Source organism: Littorina saxatilis, linkage group LG6, assembly GCF_037325665.1.
Source record: "Littorina saxatilis isolate snail1 linkage group LG6, US_GU_Lsax_2.0, whole genome shotgun sequence".
NCBI classification, from domain to species: Eukaryota; Metazoa; Mollusca; class Gastropoda; order Littorinimorpha; family Littorinidae; genus Littorina; species Littorina saxatilis.
This window is the reverse complement of record NC_090250.1, coordinates 1,624,735-1,644,460: the sequence shown is the minus strand read 5'-3', so window position 1 is coordinate 1,644,460 and position 19,726 is coordinate 1,624,735. Positions and strand designations below refer to the sequence as shown.

Below are 19,726 nucleotides of genomic sequence, written 5' to 3'. Positions count from 1 at the left end.
ACTGCAGTTATCCCAAAGTGTTGAAGCAAAGTTGATATGGGGCATTATGTGAGCGTAATAAAACAACTTGAGTGCTTCCACATCGGCATAATGTCTTAATTTAGACAATAAGTACAAATTTTTAGATACTAATTTGCAAATTTTACTCAAGTGAGTTTGCCATTTCAATTCTTGATCAACGGTAACCCCTAATAATTTATGCTCTTTAACTTGATCCTCTTAGAGAGAGAGAGAGAGAGAGAGAGAGAGAGAGAGAGAGAGAGAGAGAGAGAGGGGGGGGGAGAAAGAGAGAGAGACAGAGAGAGCAAGATAGATATAGAGAGAGACAGAGAGAGAGAGCGACAGAAAGAGAAAGAGAGAGAGAGAAAGAGAGCGAGAGAGAAAGAGAGAGACAAAGACAGACAGAGAGAAATAGAGAGAGGAAAAGAGAGACAGACAGACAGACAGAGAGAGAGAGAGAGAGAGGGGGAGAGAGAGAGATAGACAGAGATAGACAGAAAGAGAGAGATAGTTAGAGAGACAGAGAGAGAGACACACACAGAGAGAGAGTGACAGAGAAACAGAAATACAGAGAGAAAGAGACACAGAGAGACAGTGACAGAGAAACGGAGAGAGAGACAGACAGACAGAGAGAGACAGACACACAGAGAGAGACAGAGACAGACAGAGACAGAGAAACGGAGAGAGACAGACAGACAGAGAGAGACAGAGAGAGACAGAGAGAGAGATTTAGATTCAAATCTTTATTACAAAGGGATGACAATTTTATGAAGAGAGACAGAGAGACAAAGAGAGAGACAGAAAGACAGACAGAGATAGACAGACAGGGACAGACAGACAGACACACAGACAGAGATTGCACTGGTATTGACGACCTTTTATTTGATTAATAAGAGGATCATTTGGCACTAGTTACCAAACAAGTAAACCTTAACAAAAACATGCCATCAGCAAACCCGAAATTAGCACGACAAGGTTAAAACCGTTCACAACAACCTTACCTGCTACCTATTCAAACGACGGAGAATTTATACCACGATAACGTTTCATCTAATGCTCATAATCTTGATAAAGGTCACGACTTGAAGCACGCCTAATGCGCAGACAAATATTTCAGCCATAAGGTTCAGATGTTTACCATCAAAGGCACCCTATATTATCACTTTATTTTTGATACAGCATCACTTTATTTTTGATTCTTCGTCATTCTATTTTTGATACATCGTCACTCTGATTTTGATACAGCATCACTCTATTGTTAGTACAGCATCACTGTTTTTTTTGATACAGCATCACTCGATCGTTGATACATCATTACTCTATTTTTGATACATCGTCACTCTGATTTTAATACAGCATCACTCTAGTTTTAGTACAGCATCACTCTTTTTTTGATACATCATCACTCTAGTTTTGATGACGTTTAAGCTGTTTGTCTACGCGTAAGGAGTTATCTCTCTGCCGCAGACTCAAATCCCAACTCTACAAAGACAGACAGAATAGAAGCTTTTGCCGATGTTCTACTAGTATGGTTATCGTTCGGGTGAGATCAATGTTCAACCACGTATTTACTTTGTTGACAACACAAAGTTTATTGTACATTGACCACAGTGCCAGATAAATGTCAATCATGTTAAAAAAAAAGAAAAGATAGTGGTTCAAATAGGGTAAGTTAATTACTGAGATAGGAAAATAAGACCTTCAAACTGAAGTTCTTAGTTTCTTATTATTGTTTACAATTGTTGTGTTGTCCCATATATGTGTAAGAAATTCTACAGTTTAGTCTTTGTTTCCACACACAGACTGATACTTTGCTTATATTATCTATTTCGCAAACGCATCTCACACGTTGCCTGTGTGTCACACTCGCAGATATATATAAGGTCAGGTGTTTTTGGAAGGTTTCAATTCAGAATACACGCGCCTTTCTGTTCGATGGTGCGTGTGTGTTGGGGGAGGGGGGGAGCAGGATAACTATCTAGCCTATGTAAAGAGAAACTGACTTCGCAATGTCATTTCTATATCAGCTGACAAACATTCTTTCATCCAGTTTGTTTTATATGGACAGAAGGAGACAGTGTGCAAGTATTTGATGCAAGGTATCTCAAGTTACCGCTTTATTCCTTGAGTTTGTTCCTGTTTATGCCGTTGTTGTTGGGTTGTTGTTTTTCTGATAATGTATACTCTGCTGTTGTAACTGATTAACGATATATACGATATACTATCTAAGAACCATTCTGGGAAAGCTTTCTGACGAAGTTACTATGTTTATTAATTAAATGGTGAAAGAACGTGAATAAATGCAAACTCATATGTGTCAAAGTACTGATTCTCTTCGTAGTCATTGTTACAACCTTGTCGTTTTGCATACCGATATTGTCTAAACGACAAACAAACCAGATCTAACAAAAGCCGGTCGTTTGGGTTAGGGTAAAGGCAGTTTACATGGCAGACTTACAACCAACTTTCCACCAACTTTCAAGCGATTTTTGTTTGAACCAAGTCGATTCAAAATCGATTTCCATGTGAACAGCGCTAACAATCAGGTTTGTTTTAAGCCAACGAATCTCAGCCGACGTGCACAATTTGAGCTTGCCCGGTCGTATTCGTTCTGTTCCGGCTAGATGTAACCAATCGGGAAGCGCGATGATAAAACTCTGCTGGAGTCGCTTGTAATCGCTGCAGGGTCGAGCAGCGCTCAGCGGATATTTGAAGTCGCTGCTAAATTGGAACTTAATCGGGACTAAATCGTCCAGACCGTTCTCATGGCAGACTTTTCGCGGACTTCGGTCTCAGCGACTCCTGAGCGACTTTAAACCAACTAAAGTTGGTGAAAGGTTTACTATGCAGCATCGTGGGATTGGTGCGTTTGGTTCAGTTGGCAACCCTGGGAACGTCCGGTTGCGCCCAATTCCATTTTATTGCAGAGTAGGATTATTTCACTTCCGGTATCTTAAATACAAACCGATAGTAAAAGACTGGGAATGTCCGATTGTATATATATGGTTCCATTTTCTGTATTTCAGAATGCTAGACGTTTACTACGCAACTTCATGGAATTGGTGTTGTTGGCGGGCATGTTCTTGTGTGGCCCCGGGGATGGATCGGTCGTGGTGTCAATCAAGGCATCTTTGTTGTCTCTTGTTCCACGTTCTGTATTTCAGAATGCTGGCCAAGAAGTTAATACGCAGCCTCGTGGGATGTGTGTTGTTGGTGGGCGTGGTTGTGTGTGTGGCCCCGCCCCCCTGACACGCCCACCAAAGGGGTTGGAAAAGCCGTGGTGTCTTTGATTGCAGCTTTGTTGTATCTAGTTCTACATCATGTTCTGCATTTCAGAATGCTGGTTAGACGTTTACTATGCAGCCTCGTGGGGTTGGTGCTGTTGTTGGGCGTGGTCTTGTGTGGCCCCGCCCCCCTGACACGCCCACCACGTGGTTGGAGCAGCCGTGGCGTCTTTGATTGCACCTTTGACTGTTCCAGAGGCCTGGACACCTGTCTGAGGTATGTGTTTTTCGTCACAAGAAAAAGAAAGTACAGTCGAACCTGTCTATGACGTCCACCTCAAGGACTGACAACAAATTGTTGTTATAGACAGGTTGTCGCTCAAGAACGGTAAATTGTATAGAAAATAAGTCGTCGGGGGTGGTTGCCAGGGCAGGTGATCGTTATGGAGAGGGGGTAGCTGGGGCAGGTTCGACCACAGGCGGAAGGTATCGTCCACTGGACTACTACTATCACAGAAAGACTACAAGGTACGTCACTCACCTTCGAGTCTTCTGTGTTCTTGGAGTCGCTTCCTGGGGAAAATATTGTTCAAGACGGTTTGCCTCTTCCTACAGTCTGTGTAAGGTCAAATAAATACAGTTGAATGATTGTTTGAACTATATGCACCTTTAGTTTTCAGCTTCCGTTCGCTGCAGGTTGTTTTTAACCATCATTTGGACGAATCTTCGTTTGCGAGCCGCTAATATCCACACGGCGTCTAATTATGCATCCGCACCGAATATGCATACCAGCGCTCATTGGTTAGTAACAGAATATTCGATGATTATTTTCATTGGTCGACTGAAACGTTTTCCTCATTTTGAATGAAGTGGCAAACGGTTCTTCACTAATACCGAAAGTGAAAACTCCCGTGGGTAGCTTCCCTTTGCCGCACAATATTTACATATGTTTTAGACCAATGAGCGCTGGTATGCATATTCGGTGCGGATGCATAAAGTTCGAGAAATATGCCGACAGACGGAGCCTACAGGAGCGTGATCTCACTTTGACATAGCGGGTTGGTCGGTCGGTTGGTTGGTTGGTTGGTTGGTTGTTGATGTTTCTAGTCTCGAGAAACCAGGAAGGTCACCCAAGACCGGTTCAATATCGATCTTTTCTTCTATTTTGTTCTCGACCAACTCTTCAAAGAATATTAACATTTTAGGCGTATCACGGTAAACGGTAGAAGGTTCCTTAAAACTCATATTCTTTAACAGTCAGTTATTTAAGTCTTGTTAAAAATATTGAAATATTAAATTTTTTAATTTCTTTCAAAACTGAGTGAAAGAGATGGAAACCAAACATGAAAATAAAAAAGAAAGTTATTGAACCATGAATCAAAAGGAAAATGATTTTCGTTTCTTTCTTGGTTGTCTTTTCAGTGAGGTGCTAATGCGCAACATGGCAGATGTCTTGGCGCAACCGGAGTTTTCTAAGGCGGACTACAATTGGCTGTTGCTAGGCAACTGCTGGTCAGACAACATCCGGGACCCTCATGGAAATCTTTTGGCCAACGACACACGATTTCCCGGAGGCATCCAAGGCGTCGCAGAATATGTGTGTAGCTGTCTGTCTGAGTATCTATATGATTAATATATGTCTGTCTGTCAGTCAGTCTGTATATCTGTCGTTGTCCTTTGGGCGGAGAGTCGGTAACGTGCCTCTTTGAATCCTTGACGTACTGGTCAAGAGTGGAATACACTGACCAAGACAGAAACATACCAATATTTTGATGAATCGATCAGATACTCTTCCTTTGTTTTGACTGATTATAGTTCAAATCCAAAAACAAAGAGACTGCCAACGTTCCAAAATTCAAAAAACGTTGGGTCGAAATATCTGTGAATGTATTGTTTTGTCAATAACAAACGTTCCAACAGCCTACCTTTCTTGTTTTTTTTATTATAGTTCAGTCTTGTCTTTTATCAACGATGATTAATTGTTTTTCAGGCTCACAAGAAAGGCCTATACCTTGCATTATACGTGACGGTTGCTGCTGCTGGTTCCCCCGGCATGCCCACTCTGCATGGTCACATCATGAATGACGTCAGAACTTTGACGTCATGGGGTGTAGATATGATCTACGTGGATACAGACATGGCGACGTACCCTGAGGTCAACATCGGTTGGTTATTGTTTTGCTGTTTCCTTTATTCACTAATATTAGTTGTAAGTTATCAGAATCAAAACCAAGCACTGAGACAAGGACGCCGATTTTAAACGAATAAGCTTAGTCAGATAACTAGTTATTTTATTCTCCCTTTTCATGAAAACATTCATGTCATTTACAGTTTCCAAAATGTAAATTCATGGAACACATTGTGCAGGGAAAGTATAAACGTACGATCCTTTGAGCTACAAACCGGCAACTTCGTGGAATGATCAAACTGAACTTCATGCACCCAACCCCTTCCGTTTTAAAGTCACACTTGAAAATGATGTGCAAAATTCATCAATGTTATGAATACATTTCTCAATGGGGATACAACACAAAAAAAGACAAGACAAAACAGGACAAGACAAAACAAGATAAGCCAAAACAAGACAATACAAAATCATCAAACGAGGGTAATGATTAGATGATAGTATACATGCCTTTTTTTCCCATTTAACCCGTCGCCCTAACGAGGGTCAATTAGAAGACATCTTTTTTTCTTTATTTGGTGTTTAACGTCGTTTTCAACCACGAAGGTTATATCGCGACGAGGGAAAGGGGGGAGATGGGATAGGGGAAAGGGGGGAGATGGGATAGAGGCACTTGTTAAGTGTTTCTTGTTCACAAAAGCACTAATCAAAAAATTGCTCCAGGGGCTTGCAACGTAGTACAATATATGACCTTACTGGGAGAATGCAAGTTTCCAGTACAAAGGACTAAACATTTCTTACATACTGCTTGACTAAAATCTTTACAAACATTGACTATATTCTATACAAGAACCACTCAACAAGGGTAAAAGGAGAAACAGAATCCGTTAGTCGCCTCTTACGACATGCGGGGGGCAGAGAAATAAGGATGTGGAAAAGAAGACTTTTGGTAAGTGAAATAAAGGTGATGGATCCAGTCAGGTAGAAATAAGACAACAAGAAAAGAATTGGAAAACTGCAGGGAATAGTAGAGAGAGTTTTCTTGGAAGGAAATATAGGTGAAAGGACTGGTAAGGCAGAAATAAGACAAAAGAAGAGAAGTAAAGGGGTGGGGTAGCTCTGTGGAAACACTCCCGCCGCGTGAAGGCGACCCCATGGGAGCATTAGAAGACAAAGTTGGTGAGAAGAAAGCAAGAATGATAACATTGATTGGTTACCTTTAGGAACATGCGTACAAGAAGATAGGTTCAGTTTTGCATTTCAGCATCAGAATTTGTATCAATAATGATAATGATAATAACAAATAACTTTTCTATAGCGCGAGTCCCATCAATTGGCTCTAGGCGCGTATTCAGAGATAAAGCGAGAGAGAGAGACAAGACAACCGAGACAAGACAAGACAAAACAAGACAAGACAATCTTTATCATCGAGGGTAAGCAAGAATATAGGCCCTATCATTTTTGACATCAAGCCCTCGATCGTCTTAAACAGGGTCAACTAGAAAATAAAATATATAATCAAAGAACTATCAGAGAGAGAGAGAGAGAGAGAGAGAGAGAGAGAGAGAGAGAGAGAGAGAGAGAGAGAGAGAGAGAGAGAGAGAGGAAAAAAGAGAGAGAGAAAGCGAGAGAGAGAGAAAGCGCGAGAGAAAGAAAGAGAAAGAGAGAAAAGAGAGAGAGGGGGGGAAGAGAGAGAGAGAGAGCGCGCGAGAGAGAGATAGAGAAAGATAGGGAGAGAGAAAGAGAGAGCGAGAGAAAGAGAGCAAGAGAGAGCGAGAGCGAGAGAGAGAGCGCGCGCGAGAGAAAGAGAGAGAGAGAAAGAGAGAGCGAGAGGTAGAGAGAGAGATCGAGAGAGAGAGAGAGAGAGCGAGAGAGAGAAGGAGCGAGAGAAAGAGAGACAGAGAGAGAGACAGAGAAAGAGAGAGAGACAGAGAGAGAGAGCGAGAGAGAGAGAGAGCGAGAGAAAGAGACAGAGAGAGAGACAGAGAGAGAGACAGAGAAAGAGACAGAGAGAGAGAGAGAGAGCGAGAGAGAGAGAGAGAGCGAGAGAAAGAGAGACAGAGAGAGAGACAGAGAGAGATAGAGACAGAGAGAGAGAGAGAGAGACAGAGACAGAGAGAGAGACAGAGAGAGAGAGAGAGCGAGAGAGAGAGAGAGCGAGAGAAAGAGAGACAGAGAGAGAGACAGAGAGAGAGAGAGACAGAGAGAGAGAGAGACAGAGAGAGTGAGAGAGGCAGACATAGAAGCAGACCGAGACAGACAGAGATAAAAACAAAGGGAGATCTTGGGTTTAGTGATTTTTTTTATAGCGGTGTAACTCGAAATTTTTACTCCACGAAAAATTGAAACCGGAATAAAAATTTCGTACGAAGTTTTTACTCCCAGTTAAAATCTCGCAAGAAAAAACAACTCCACAAGGAAAGTAAGAATTACTCCCTCCACGAAATTTTTAATCCCCAAATTTTAACTCCCAGTGAGATTTGTACTCCCTGGTTTATATTTCGCGGTAAACGTTCGTACTCATGGGATCACAAGCCAAGCGTCATTTTACTATCGTGACATACCACTAGCGCGATATCCCATTTTGATGCAATCCCGTTTTGAAGCCGTCCCATCTTTGGCCCCATCCCATTTTCGCGACATTTCACAAGCCAAGCGTCATTTTACTACGGCGTGTCATTACACTAGCGCGACATCCCATATGGTCACCATCCCATTTTCGTTGCATTCTAATTGCCAAGCCTCACTTTACTATCTTGCGTCATTCAACTGAAGAGACATTCCGTTTACGCAAAATCCCATTTTGCCGCAAATCCAAAATGTAGCGAAATAGGGATGGCGGCGAAATGGGATGGCGGCAAAACTGACGGCATGGCGCCAAAATGGAATGTGGCGCTAGTGGTATGACACGGAAGTAAAATGACGCTTGGCTTGTGAAATGTCACAAAAATGGGATGGGGGCGAAATGGAATGGCAGCGAAACGGAATGGCGCGAAAATCGGTTGTTGAGTCCCGCTAGCAATATGACACGATAGTAAAATGACGCTTGGCTTTGTGAAATGGGCCGAAAATGGGATTGGTGGCGAAATGGGATAACGCCCATATGGGATCTTGCACAAACGGAATGTCGCACTAACATTCCCTCCACCCCTTCCACCACCAGGACTGACAGGGGACGGGGGAGTAAAAGTTTCGTACGAAATTTTTACTCGGGAGAACACTTGTCATGGTGGAGTCATTGATTGGTTATCTATTTGTCAGGGGAGTACACTTGTCGTGGGAGTAATTTTCTCGGGTTATGGGGGAATAATTTGTTCGTTAAGGGAGTAAAAGTTTCGTACGAAATTTTTACTCCGGAGTAAAAATCTCGTGGGAGTAATTTTCTCGTGTTACACCGGCTTAGACATGACAAGAGTCCACCCAGCAAAGCAATAACCTCGGCAAAAGAGAAGAGACGTCAGTATTAGAGAAATCAGGTCAGGATTTTATTTTCTGAAACGGCCACGGATGAAAACAATAAACAAGTCGCGTAAGGCGAAATTACTACATTTAGTCAAGCTGTGGAACTCACAGAATAAAACTGAACGCACTGCATTTTTTCACAATGACCGTAGTCCGCCGCTTGTGCAAAACGGAGTGAAACTGACGAGCTTGTTCAGCTCGGTAGTGCATGGTTTCGCTGTGCTGCATAGCACGCTTTTCTGTACCTCTCTTCGTTTTAACTTTCTGAGCGTGTTTTTAATCCAAACATATCATATCTATATGTTTTTGGAATCAGGAACCGACAAGGAATAAGATGAAATTGTTTTTAAATCGATTTCGGAAATTTTATTTTGATCATAATTTTTATATTTTTAATTTTCAGAGCTTGTTTTTAATCCAAATATAACATATTTATATGTTTTTGGAATCAGGAAATGATGTAGAATAAGATGAACGTAAATTTGGATCGTTTTATATAAAAACAATTATTACAATGTTTAGATTTTTAATGACCAAAGTCATTAATTAATTTTTAAGCCACGAAGCTGAAATGCAATACCGAAGTCCGGTCTTCGTCGAAGATTGCTTTACAAAAATGTCAATCAATTTGATTGAAAAATGAGGGTGTGACAGTGCCGCCTCAACTTTTACAAAAAGGCGGATATGACGTCATCAAAAGTATTTATCGAAAAAAAGAAAAAAACATCCGGGGATATCATTCCCAGAAACTCTCATGTCAAATTTCATAAAGATCGGTCCAGTAGTTTGGTCTGAATCGCTCTACACACACACACACGCACAGACAGACAGACACACACACATACACCACGACCCTCGTCTCGATTCCCCCTCTATGTTAAAACATTTAGTCAAAACTTGACTAAATGTAAAAAACAAGTCGCGTAAGGCGAAATTACTACATTTAGTAAAGCTGTGGAACTCACAGAATGAAACTGAACGCACTGCATTTTTTCACAATGACCGTAGTCCAAAACAGAGTGAAACTGACGAGCCTGTTTAGCGCGGTAGTGGTTTCGCTGTGCTGCATAGCACGCTTTTCTGTGCCTCTCTTCGTTTTAACCTTTTGAGCGTGTTTTTAATCCAAACATATCATATCTATATGTTTTTGGAATCAGGAACCGACAAGGAATAAGATGAAATTGTTTTTAAATCGATTTCGGAAATTTTATTTTGATCATAATTTTTATATTTTTAATTTTCAGAGCTTGTTTTTAATCCAAATATAACATATTTATATGTTTTTGGAATCAGCAAATGATGTGGAATAAGATGAACGTAAATTTGGATCGTTTTATATATAAAAAAAAATTATTACAATTTTCAGATTGTTAATGACCAAAGTCATTAATTAATTTTTAAGCCACCAAGCTGAAATGCAATACCGAAGTCCGGCCTTTGTCGAAGATTGCTTTACAAACATTTCAATCAATTTGATTGAAAAATGAGGGTGTGGTACAGTGCCGCCTCAACTTTTACAAAAAGCCGTATATGCCGTCATCAAAGGTATTTATCGAAAAAAAGAAAAAAACATCCGGGGATATCATTCCCAGGAACTCTCATGTAAAATTTCATAAAGATCGGTCCAGTACTGAGTTTGGTCTGAATGGTTCTACACACACACACGCACAGACAGACAGACAGACAGACAGACACACACACACACACACACACACACACACACACACACACACACACACACACACACACACACACATACACCACGACCCTCGTCTCGATTCCCCCTCTATGTTAAAACATTTAGTCAAAACTTGATTGAATGTAAAGACAGTTCGGCATGGGGTAAGCAACACATGAAGTGGTTTATATTTACACGCACAAGCTTATATGCGCACACACACGTACACACACCCGCACATACACGCCGGCGCACGCACACACACTGACACACACACACACACACATACACGCACACGCGCGAGCGCAAGCAAACAAACATGCAAACTTGACAAACAAACAAACACGCAGTTACGCACACGCACACACAATCGCGCACACAGTCTCTCTCTCTCTCTCTCTCTCTCTCTCTCTCTCTCTCTCTCTCTCTCTCTCTCTCTCTCTCTCTCTCTCTCTCTCTCTCTCTCTCTCTCTCTCTCTCTCTCTCTCTCTCTCTCTCTCTCTCTCTCTCTCTCTCTCTCTCTCTCGTTCGAATCATCCCCTCAATCAGACAGGTGGAGTGAGAGACACCGAGGAAGACCCACACCAGCCCTCATTGCCTAATTGCAGATTTTCACGAGCTCGGGCAGGCAATCAAGACAAGTGGTTCTGATCTACGGGTGGCTTGCACGTGGCCACAATTTCTCATCCACCATGGAATTAAGGTTAGATCGCTGACACCACAACAGTTTTAAAGGCACCGTCTTCCCTGTCTAACCAAGGACTTCACCAGACCACGCTTTAGACCACACTGTCCGGATGATGTGGGTCGTGTACGTACGGCCCAACCAATCAATCAATCAATATGAGGCTTATATCGCGCGTATTCCGTGGGTACAGTTCTAAGCGCAGGGATTTATTTATTTTTTATTTTATTTTTTTATTTTTATGCAATTTATATTGCGCACATATTCAAGGCGCAGGGATTTATTTATGCCGTGTGAGATGGAATTTTTTTTACACAATACATCACGCATTCACATCGGCCAACAGATCGCAGCCATTTCGGCGCATATCCTACTTTTCACGGCCTATTATTCCAAGTCACACGGGTATTTTGGTGGACATTTTTATCTATGCCTATACAATTTTGCCAGGAAAGACCCTTTTGTCAATCGTGGGGTCTTTAACGTGCACACCCCAATGTAGTGTACACGAAGGGACCTCGGTTTTTCGTCTCATCCGAAAGACTATTCAGAGCTCACCGTTTCAGATCCTGGCCAGGCTTTTACTAGGGATGAGACCATCTCTGCCTTTGTACACATGGCATGCCAAAACAATCCGCAGCCTTTGTTCTCAGCTTCTGTGCAGAGAAGGACTTTTTTGGTGAATACATTTCTTAAATAATACTATAGTGTCAATCTTCAAAATTCAATCATCAAAAGTTCCCCATTATGCACTGGAGGAAGTTAGGATGTTATTATTGGTAATCGACGAATTCAGGAAATAACGCTGTCGGGTTAGTATGGGTCGTGAAAGAGTGATTACTCTTGCTTTTAGTGAGGCAAGCTTTCTACACGTGCTCCTTGTTCACGTGTTTCAGACACACTCCTCACTAGTGACTGGTCAATAATGTCACGTGGCAAAGTTTGACTCACTAAAAGGACTGAAGAGTATTCCCTCTTTCATAACCCATACAAACCCAACAAGAGTTATTTCCGAACATCGTCTATTGGTAGTACCCGTATGTGCCCAAGAGGAGGGATGTGCCCAAGAGGAGGGATGATCCTATCATGTTAAAGCCTCGGCAGATCCGAAAGAGTGACCCGAAATGTTTTCTACATGCAGGGCCGGACCCAGGGGGGGGGGGGTTCCAGGGGTTCCGGAACCCCACCCCTGGAAAAAGCATGTACCTTGCTTTGACTTTTACTAGTTTTAGCACCAAAACAATGCTGCTCTTAACCCTCAAAACAAGGCCCAGAATGCACCAGATTGCACAGATTTTAACCGTTTTTCAAAAAATTTCTGACCCCCCTAGTTCGCGCGTCTGCTTTGCAGGCGCGCGCTTGTGGCTTCGCCACTTCGCTGATTTGCCCCCCCAAAAAAAAGGAGGAACCCCCCCTTACAACTCATTTGGTCCGGCCCTGACATGAAGGATTCTGCCTTTAAGAGCACAAGCGCCAGTTTTTGTCTGAATATCTCATCCACCATGGAATTTGAGGTTGGATAACTGACATCGCAATATATTTTAGAGCACATAAGCCTAGTTTTTAGCCAAAGTGTTTCTGAGTTGTTTTTTACCCTACTTTTACCTATTGTCTGGACGGCGGATTTTTGCACTGCAACACTTTTAAGTTGCGAACGCCAAGTATTCGACAGAATTTCTCATTCATATTGAAATTAACGGTATATCACTGACACTACGACCATTTTAAGAGCACGTGTACTTCGATTTTCGTCGTTGGCTGCGAGTTTTTGTCTCTGCTTTACAGTTGGTTTTTATATTTAGTCAAGTTTTGACTAAATATTTTAACGTAGAGGGGGGAATCGAGACGACGGTCGTGGTGTATGTGTGTGTGTCTGTCTGTATGTCTGTCTGTCTGTGTGTGTGTGTAGAGCGATTCAGACCAAACTACTGGACCGATCTTTATGAAATTTTACATGAGAGTTCCTGGGATTGATATCCCCGAACGTTTTTTTTCATTTTTTTGATAAATGTCTTTGATGACGTCATATCCGGCTTTTCGTGAAAGTTGAGGCGGCACTGTCACGCTCTCATTTTTCAACCAAATTGGTTGAAATTTTGGTCAAGTAATCTTCGACGAAGCCCGGACTTCGGTATTGCATTTCAGCTTGGTGGCTTAAAAAATTAATTAATGACTTTGGTCATTAAAAATCTGAAAATTGTAAAAAAAAATAAAAATTTATAAAACGATCCAAATTTACGTTCATCTTATTCTCCATCATTTTCTGATTCCAAAAACATATAAATATGTTGTATTTGGTTTAAAAACAAGCTCTGAAAATTAAATATATAAAAATTATTATCAAAATTAAATTGTCGAAATCAATTTAAAAACACTTTCATCTTATTCCTTGTCGGTTCCTGATTCCAAAAACATATAGATATGATATGTTTGGATTAAAAACACGCTCAGACAGTTAAAACAAAGAGAGGTACAGAAAAGCGTGCTATCCTTCTTAGCGCAACTACTACCCCGCTCTTCTTGTCAATTTAACTGCCTTTGCCATGAGCGGTGGACTGACGATGCTACGAGTATACGGTCTTGCTGAAAAATGGCATTGCGTTCAGTTTCATTCTGTGAGTTCGACAGCTACTTGACTAAATGTTGTATTTTCGCCTTACGCGACTTGTTGGGTTTTAATGTCCTTTCAGCAGATGCTAGCTGCTATTCGAGACCGCTCTGCTTTACAGACAGTTAGGGTTGCCGATTTTTTTTTTTTTTTTTTTTTTTTTAATTATAATCGCGTTTTACGTTTGACTACAGATCTTGTTCTGACCGTGTGCTGTCATTTTAATTGAATTCAGTGTTATTCAAGTTCTTCGTGTTTTGTTTGCTCGTTTGTTTGCTTCTTTGTAAGTTGTTGTTTATTGTCTTTTTTATGCATACAGCAATCATTAGCTTATAGTTTGAAATACTAATCTGAAAATGCATCCTTAATAAAAGGTTTTGAAGAATTGCCAAGTCAAAATATGACAAACGTAAGCTTCTGTTTATGAAATTGACACTATTTCGAAGTTTTCAGGGAGTAAAAAAAGCAAACAGTCTCCATAGTCTTGTAACAAAATCACCATCACGAATAAATGTTGTATACAACTATCCGACCTTGCGCCTTACTAGCAAAACGGAAGTGTACCTGTATATAAGGCGTTTGTGTTTTTGGCTCACGTAAGTGTAGCCTATGCGATCATAACTTTGTCTGTCTGTGCGTTTGTGCGTGTGTGTGTGTGTGTGTGTGTGCGTGCGTGTGTGTGTATGTCTGTGGTAGAAACTCTAACATTTGAAGACGTCACATTACATTGACGTCACATTATGACGTAAGAGGGTTAGACGTCACGCGAAGGAAGTACTGAAAGTCTCGGTCATTATTATTTTGAGCGCGCCGAGACTAGTTGGCAGTCGTGTCCTGTAAGTAGGCTACATGCAGACAGACAGATCTAGATCTAGTGTCTCGCTTTCTTGCACAGTTTCACCTATGCTCTTTCTGTGTGTGTGTGTGTGGGTGTGTGTGTGTGTGTGTGTGTGTGTGTGTGTGTGTGTGTGTGTGTGTGTATGTGTGACGGAGTGATTGAGTTTGTGTTACTGTTTGTCGATTTCTTACGTGAGCCTTGATGGCTTCGCCTCTTGTGTTTGCTTGTTGTAAGATTTTTCACTTGTTTGTATGTTTGTTTTGTGTTGTTGCTCGGTTGCCGTTGTTGTTGTCAAGTTGTTGTTGTAGAGCTGTATTTAAAGCTCTTTTCTACTTTGTACTGATACAGTTCACTTTCCTAACATAATTTCAGCCAAACTACGATGAAATCAAAAACATTTGTGACGTCTACCAGTCAACAGAGACGATGACGACATCAAGCGGATGGGATGACGTCATGAGTGTGGCTAACTATTATGCGAATGACACGCACCACGTGACCCAAGCTTCAGGCACCAGGGAAAAGTGGAATGATATGGGAATGGTATTTAACCTTTTTATGCAGATTTAAGTAGAAACCAGGCATAGTACTGTGCTTGTTCAAGAGCAACGAGGATATTATATTGAAAAGGCATAGCTAAAAATGTCCACCAAATACCCGTGTGACTTGGAATAAAGGCCGTGAAAGGTGAATGCTCGCCCTAATAGGCTTGAGGTTTGCTGACCGATGTGAATGCGTGATATATTGTGTAAAAAATTCCATCTCACACGGCAGAAATTAATATGTAAATCGCCGTGAGCTCTTGTGAGAAACGGCGATTAATAAATGTCCATTATTATTATTATTATTATTATATATACCAAAACGCGATCATTTTTTGTGTTGCCACCCATGCCTGTTTTTTGGTTGTTGCTTTTTTTGTTTTTGTTTTTTGTTGTTGGTGTGTTGTTGTTGTTGTTGGCGGTGGCGATTGTGGTGGTATGTTGTTGTTGAAATTAACTCTTTTTGAACCAATGATAAAACAAAACAAAAGGCACATTCAATGTTCCAAATACTACTCGTATAAGGAGTTAACAGCAAGCTAAGCACACTTTTTCGACTAAAAAGAGGTGAGCTGCTAAGACAGAGAATTTTGAACCTGGGGAATGTCAAAAGATATGGGGAGGGGGGGGGGTGCAGGAGATTTGGGTCTGGGCCCGGTACAATATACAGGATCCTGGCTATTAGTTTTCCTCCTGTCAAACATAACACCTATTTCCAGCGCTGTTTTAGGTCAGGCCATAATATTTCACATATAGAGACAATGCTTGAGACCTTTCTTTCTTTTTAATCTGTGCAGTTGTTGATGGGGGAAGGCAACTTGAACCTCAAACAGTGGCAAGCTCAGATGGCGATATGGGCAATGTACGACTCCGCCATGTTTGTGTCATGTGACCTTCCCAGCATGCCCACTGAGGTGAAGCGTGCTATGCTGCTTCCGGGAGTTGTGGATATTGATGGCGACACTTTGGATCAAAAACCAGGGCACTTGGTTCAGGTTTGTCAGAAGATTTTCCCCAATTCTAAGACTCCTAGAAAATGAGACTGAGAAAGCCATGTCGTAAATGGAAAGAGTATTCAAACAGGGGTATATTCACAGAGCTAGAGGTTACGAGAAAAAAAACCCTACAGGAATATACAAATTACTCAACTGAGTAGACAAATAAAAGAATACATTAATACATCAAGAATAACATTAAATAATAAATAAATGATTAGGTGATTAATGACTGACTGCGGACTGACTGACGGACGGACTGACCGACTTATAGAATAAATGGTTATATGGGGATTATACGACTGATTTTTTGGTCAGAATTTGTTCAGAACCTGTTCTCTCGAAAATGTTCTTTCCCATCAGAATGAACATCTTCATATCTGGCATCGTTATGTGAGCTACGGCGATTACGTCATTCTCCTTCTCAACACAAGTCCCAACGTCACAACCACCTTCAGCGAGTCTCTAGCGCATGTCGGTCTCTCCATCTACCCTGCCTACCATGTGCGTGACGTCATCAATGACGTCGACTACGGTCAAGTTTACGTCACGGATGCTATGCGCGTCTCTGTTTGGCCATCTTCTGCCATTATGCTCCGATGCTTTGCTCAGCACTGAACTGCGATGAATAAATCTGTGCAGAGTACAATTTTTCAATCGTTTTTCACGGCTATAGTAGCGGCGATTGACTGTGTGTGTGTGTGTGTGTGTGTGTGTGTGTGTGTGTGTGTGTGTGTGTGTGTGTGTGTGTGGAAAACTTCTCTCAGAAGGCACAGACACTTAAAAAAAAGGTAAATGTAGACCATTAACCACTATTGGTCGCACGGCCGGAAAACACACATACACTCTCACATTTGTTAAACATAATAGAAAACAACAATAGAACACTGCAATCATTTAAATACGTATACTACCGTTTAAAAAATGATTATTGAATAAACATCTCACTGCATACACTCTCGGTGCTCAGATATGAAATATGTCTTCACATACAATTCAGCATCTTTCCACACAAGAGAATTTATAAGACAACACCAGTAGGACTCAACATCCACAAACAGAAGAAGTGGATCCTGAAAGTTAACGGTTCCAACATAGAGTCAGTCACACGCAAAGGTAGCCCACTAGAACAGGTTGAGTCCTTCGCATATGATATCTTGAAAGCAACAGAGTCAAGCGTACAGAGGGGGGGGGGGTCGAACCAGTGCAGATGTCAAGGTTCAAGGTTTTATTTATTTTGGCTTTAGCCCCATAGGGCGTTTAAGCTAACATAACACACAGCTAAATTAAAATAACACACGCAAATACGCACAATAACAGTGCACGCAGGCACAGCAAGCAGTGGTCTAAGTAATAAGCAACAAACAAAACAAAAAAACACAACCAAACAACCGTTGTCACTAACTAAAAAAACTTATTAGAAATAACCCCCTATACAATTATTTATGGGAAGGTCCAAACAAATTCAATTATCAATTGTGCGACTTGACATAGCACGTTGTCCATGCATACGGTAGATCTCTGGTGTGTGATAACATGGGTTGCTGAGGATGGACTGGTATGAACTTAGCATCACACGCCGTCCATGCATACGGCAGTTCTCTTGTGTGTGATAACATGGGTTGTTTCAGGTGAAAAGTTGGTATGAACTGCGCATCACACAGCCCAGGGACATGTTTTCTTCCTGTACAATGCTCGATTGTCAGAATCTAGCATTAAACAGTGAACTTGCATAATTATGGTTGTTCTCCTGTGCTAACATGGGTTTCTTCAAATGTCCAGACTGTGTAAAGCTAACATCACTCCTCTGTACATGCATGGTGCTACTTCCCTGTACGTGTTAACATATTTCACTTCACGTGTCCAGACTGCCGAATCCTAGCACCAAACTATGCTCATGTATATGATTTTTCTTCTCCTTCATTTGCTAACACATATGTGGCTCCAAATTATCAGAGTCTATGATTATGTGGCTTCATAATAGTCTTTGAACCTCGGTCTCGAATAGCAGCTAGCATCTGCTGAAGGGACATTAAAACCCAAAAACCAGTCTTTGAACCTAGCATCACACTATGTAATACTATGGACCATCTTTCTCGGTTGTATGTTTTACAATGTGTCTTTTCAGATCTTCAGACCTTGCGAACACAGCCTTGCAACTCTGTACACTCATGTATTTTTTCGCCCTGATGTCTTCACATGTGTAATTTCACACTTCCAGACTGAGTAAACCTAGCATCACAATCTTTACATGCATATTTTTTCTTTCTTGTGTGTTTTACCATGTGTCTTTTCAGATCTACAGACCTTGCGAACATTGCCTTACACTCTGTACATGTGTGTACTTTCTCGCCTGCATGTGTTAACATATACTGGTACGGTTGGCCTAGTGGTAAGGCGTCCGCCCCGTGATCGGAAGGTCGTGGGTTCGAACCCCGGCCGGGTCATACTTAAGACTTTAAAATTGGCAATCTAGTGGCTGCTCCGCCTGGCGTCTGGCATTATGTGGTTAGTGCTAGGACTGGTTGGTCCGGTGTCAGAATAATGTGACTGGGTGAGACATGAAGCCTGTGCTGCGACTTCTGTCTTGTGTGTGGCTCACGTTATATGTCAAAGCAGCACCGCCCTGATATGGCCCTTCGTGGTCGGCTGGGCGTCAAGCAAACAAACATACAAACAAAATGTGTTAACATGTGTCGTTTCAAATGTGCAAACCGTGTGTACCAGGCATCACGTTCTATACATGCATTTTGCTTCTCTCCAGTATGTGTTAACATGTGTCATTTCAAACTACCAGACCGTGTGTACCTGGCATCACACTCTTTACATGCATGATTTTTTTTCCTCCTGTATGGCTTAACATGTGTCGATTCAAACCACTAGCCCGGAAAAAACTAGCACGGCAATCTGTACATGCATATTTTTTTTCACCTGTATGTGTTAACTTGCTTCAAACTATGATTCAGTGTGAACCTAGCACCACACTTTTTACATGCATGTTTTTTTGTCTCCTGTATGTCTTAACATGTGTTGCTTTAAATTACGAGCCCGAACAAACCTAGCACCACAATCTGTACATGCATATTGTTTTTCACCTGTATGTGTAAACAATCTGGACATGCATATTGTTATTCACTTGCATGTGTTAACATGTGTTGTTTCAAATGATAAGACCATGAAAACTTAGCATCACACTCAGAACATACATGTTGTTTATCCCCTGTATGTGTAAACATGTGTTGGTCCAAATTTCCAGGCTGTGCCAATGGCCTACCTATCGTTACTCGCTGCCGCACTCAAAGCATCGCAGCCAGGCAGAGTGCTGTCCCTTACAACATCTTCTTGGATGGAATCAAATACCTCACTCCAACCATGTTAAAGCGGTCTTTTTACCCCCAAACATCAGAAAACGTAACTGCCAAACCAATCTCTTGTTATTATGTACTGTAATTTTCACTAATATTTCAGTTTTTAGTAATATGTTCTATATTTTACAAAACGAAATCCGTTTTCTTTCTTTTTTTCCATTGTTGACCGCTACAAACACAAAACTACCCCTTTTGCCTGCT

General features: G+C 41.4%; 1 protein-coding gene across 1 annotated transcript; it reads left to right on the top strand.

The window, feature by feature from the left end:
- Positions 1–1,987: 1,987 nt before the first annotated feature.
- On the top strand, positions 1,988–16,800 carry LOC138968248 (alpha-N-acetylgalactosaminidase-like). Its single transcript, XM_070340809.1, has 8 exons — positions 1,988–2,099; positions 3,337–3,501; positions 4,647–4,821; positions 5,215–5,389; positions 11,098–11,192; positions 14,993–15,163; positions 15,960–16,157; positions 16,521–16,800. The coding sequence occupies exons 2-8, from the start codon at positions 3,338–3,340 to the stop codon at positions 16,773–16,775; spliced, it is 1,233 nt and encodes a 410-aa protein (XP_070196910.1). The 5' UTR covers positions 1,988–2,099; position 3,337; the 3' UTR covers positions 16,776–16,800.
- The last annotated feature ends 2,926 nt before the right edge of the window (positions 16,801–19,726 follow it).

Excerpts from the sequence above, each read along its gene's own strand:
- LOC138968248 (XM_070340809.1), top strand. The coding sequence starts at position 3,338 with ATGCTGGTTAGACGTTTACTATGCAGCCTCGTGGGGTTGGTGCTGTTG. Across the intron at positions 4,822-5,214 it reads TCCAAGGCGTCGCAGAATAT|GCTCACAAGAAAGGCCTATA; the intron begins GTGTGTAGCTGT and ends ATTGTTTTTCAG. Across the intron at positions 16,158-16,520 it reads AACCAGGGCACTTGGTTCAG|AATGAACATCTTCATATCTG; the intron begins GTTTGTCAGAAG and ends CTTTCCCATCAG.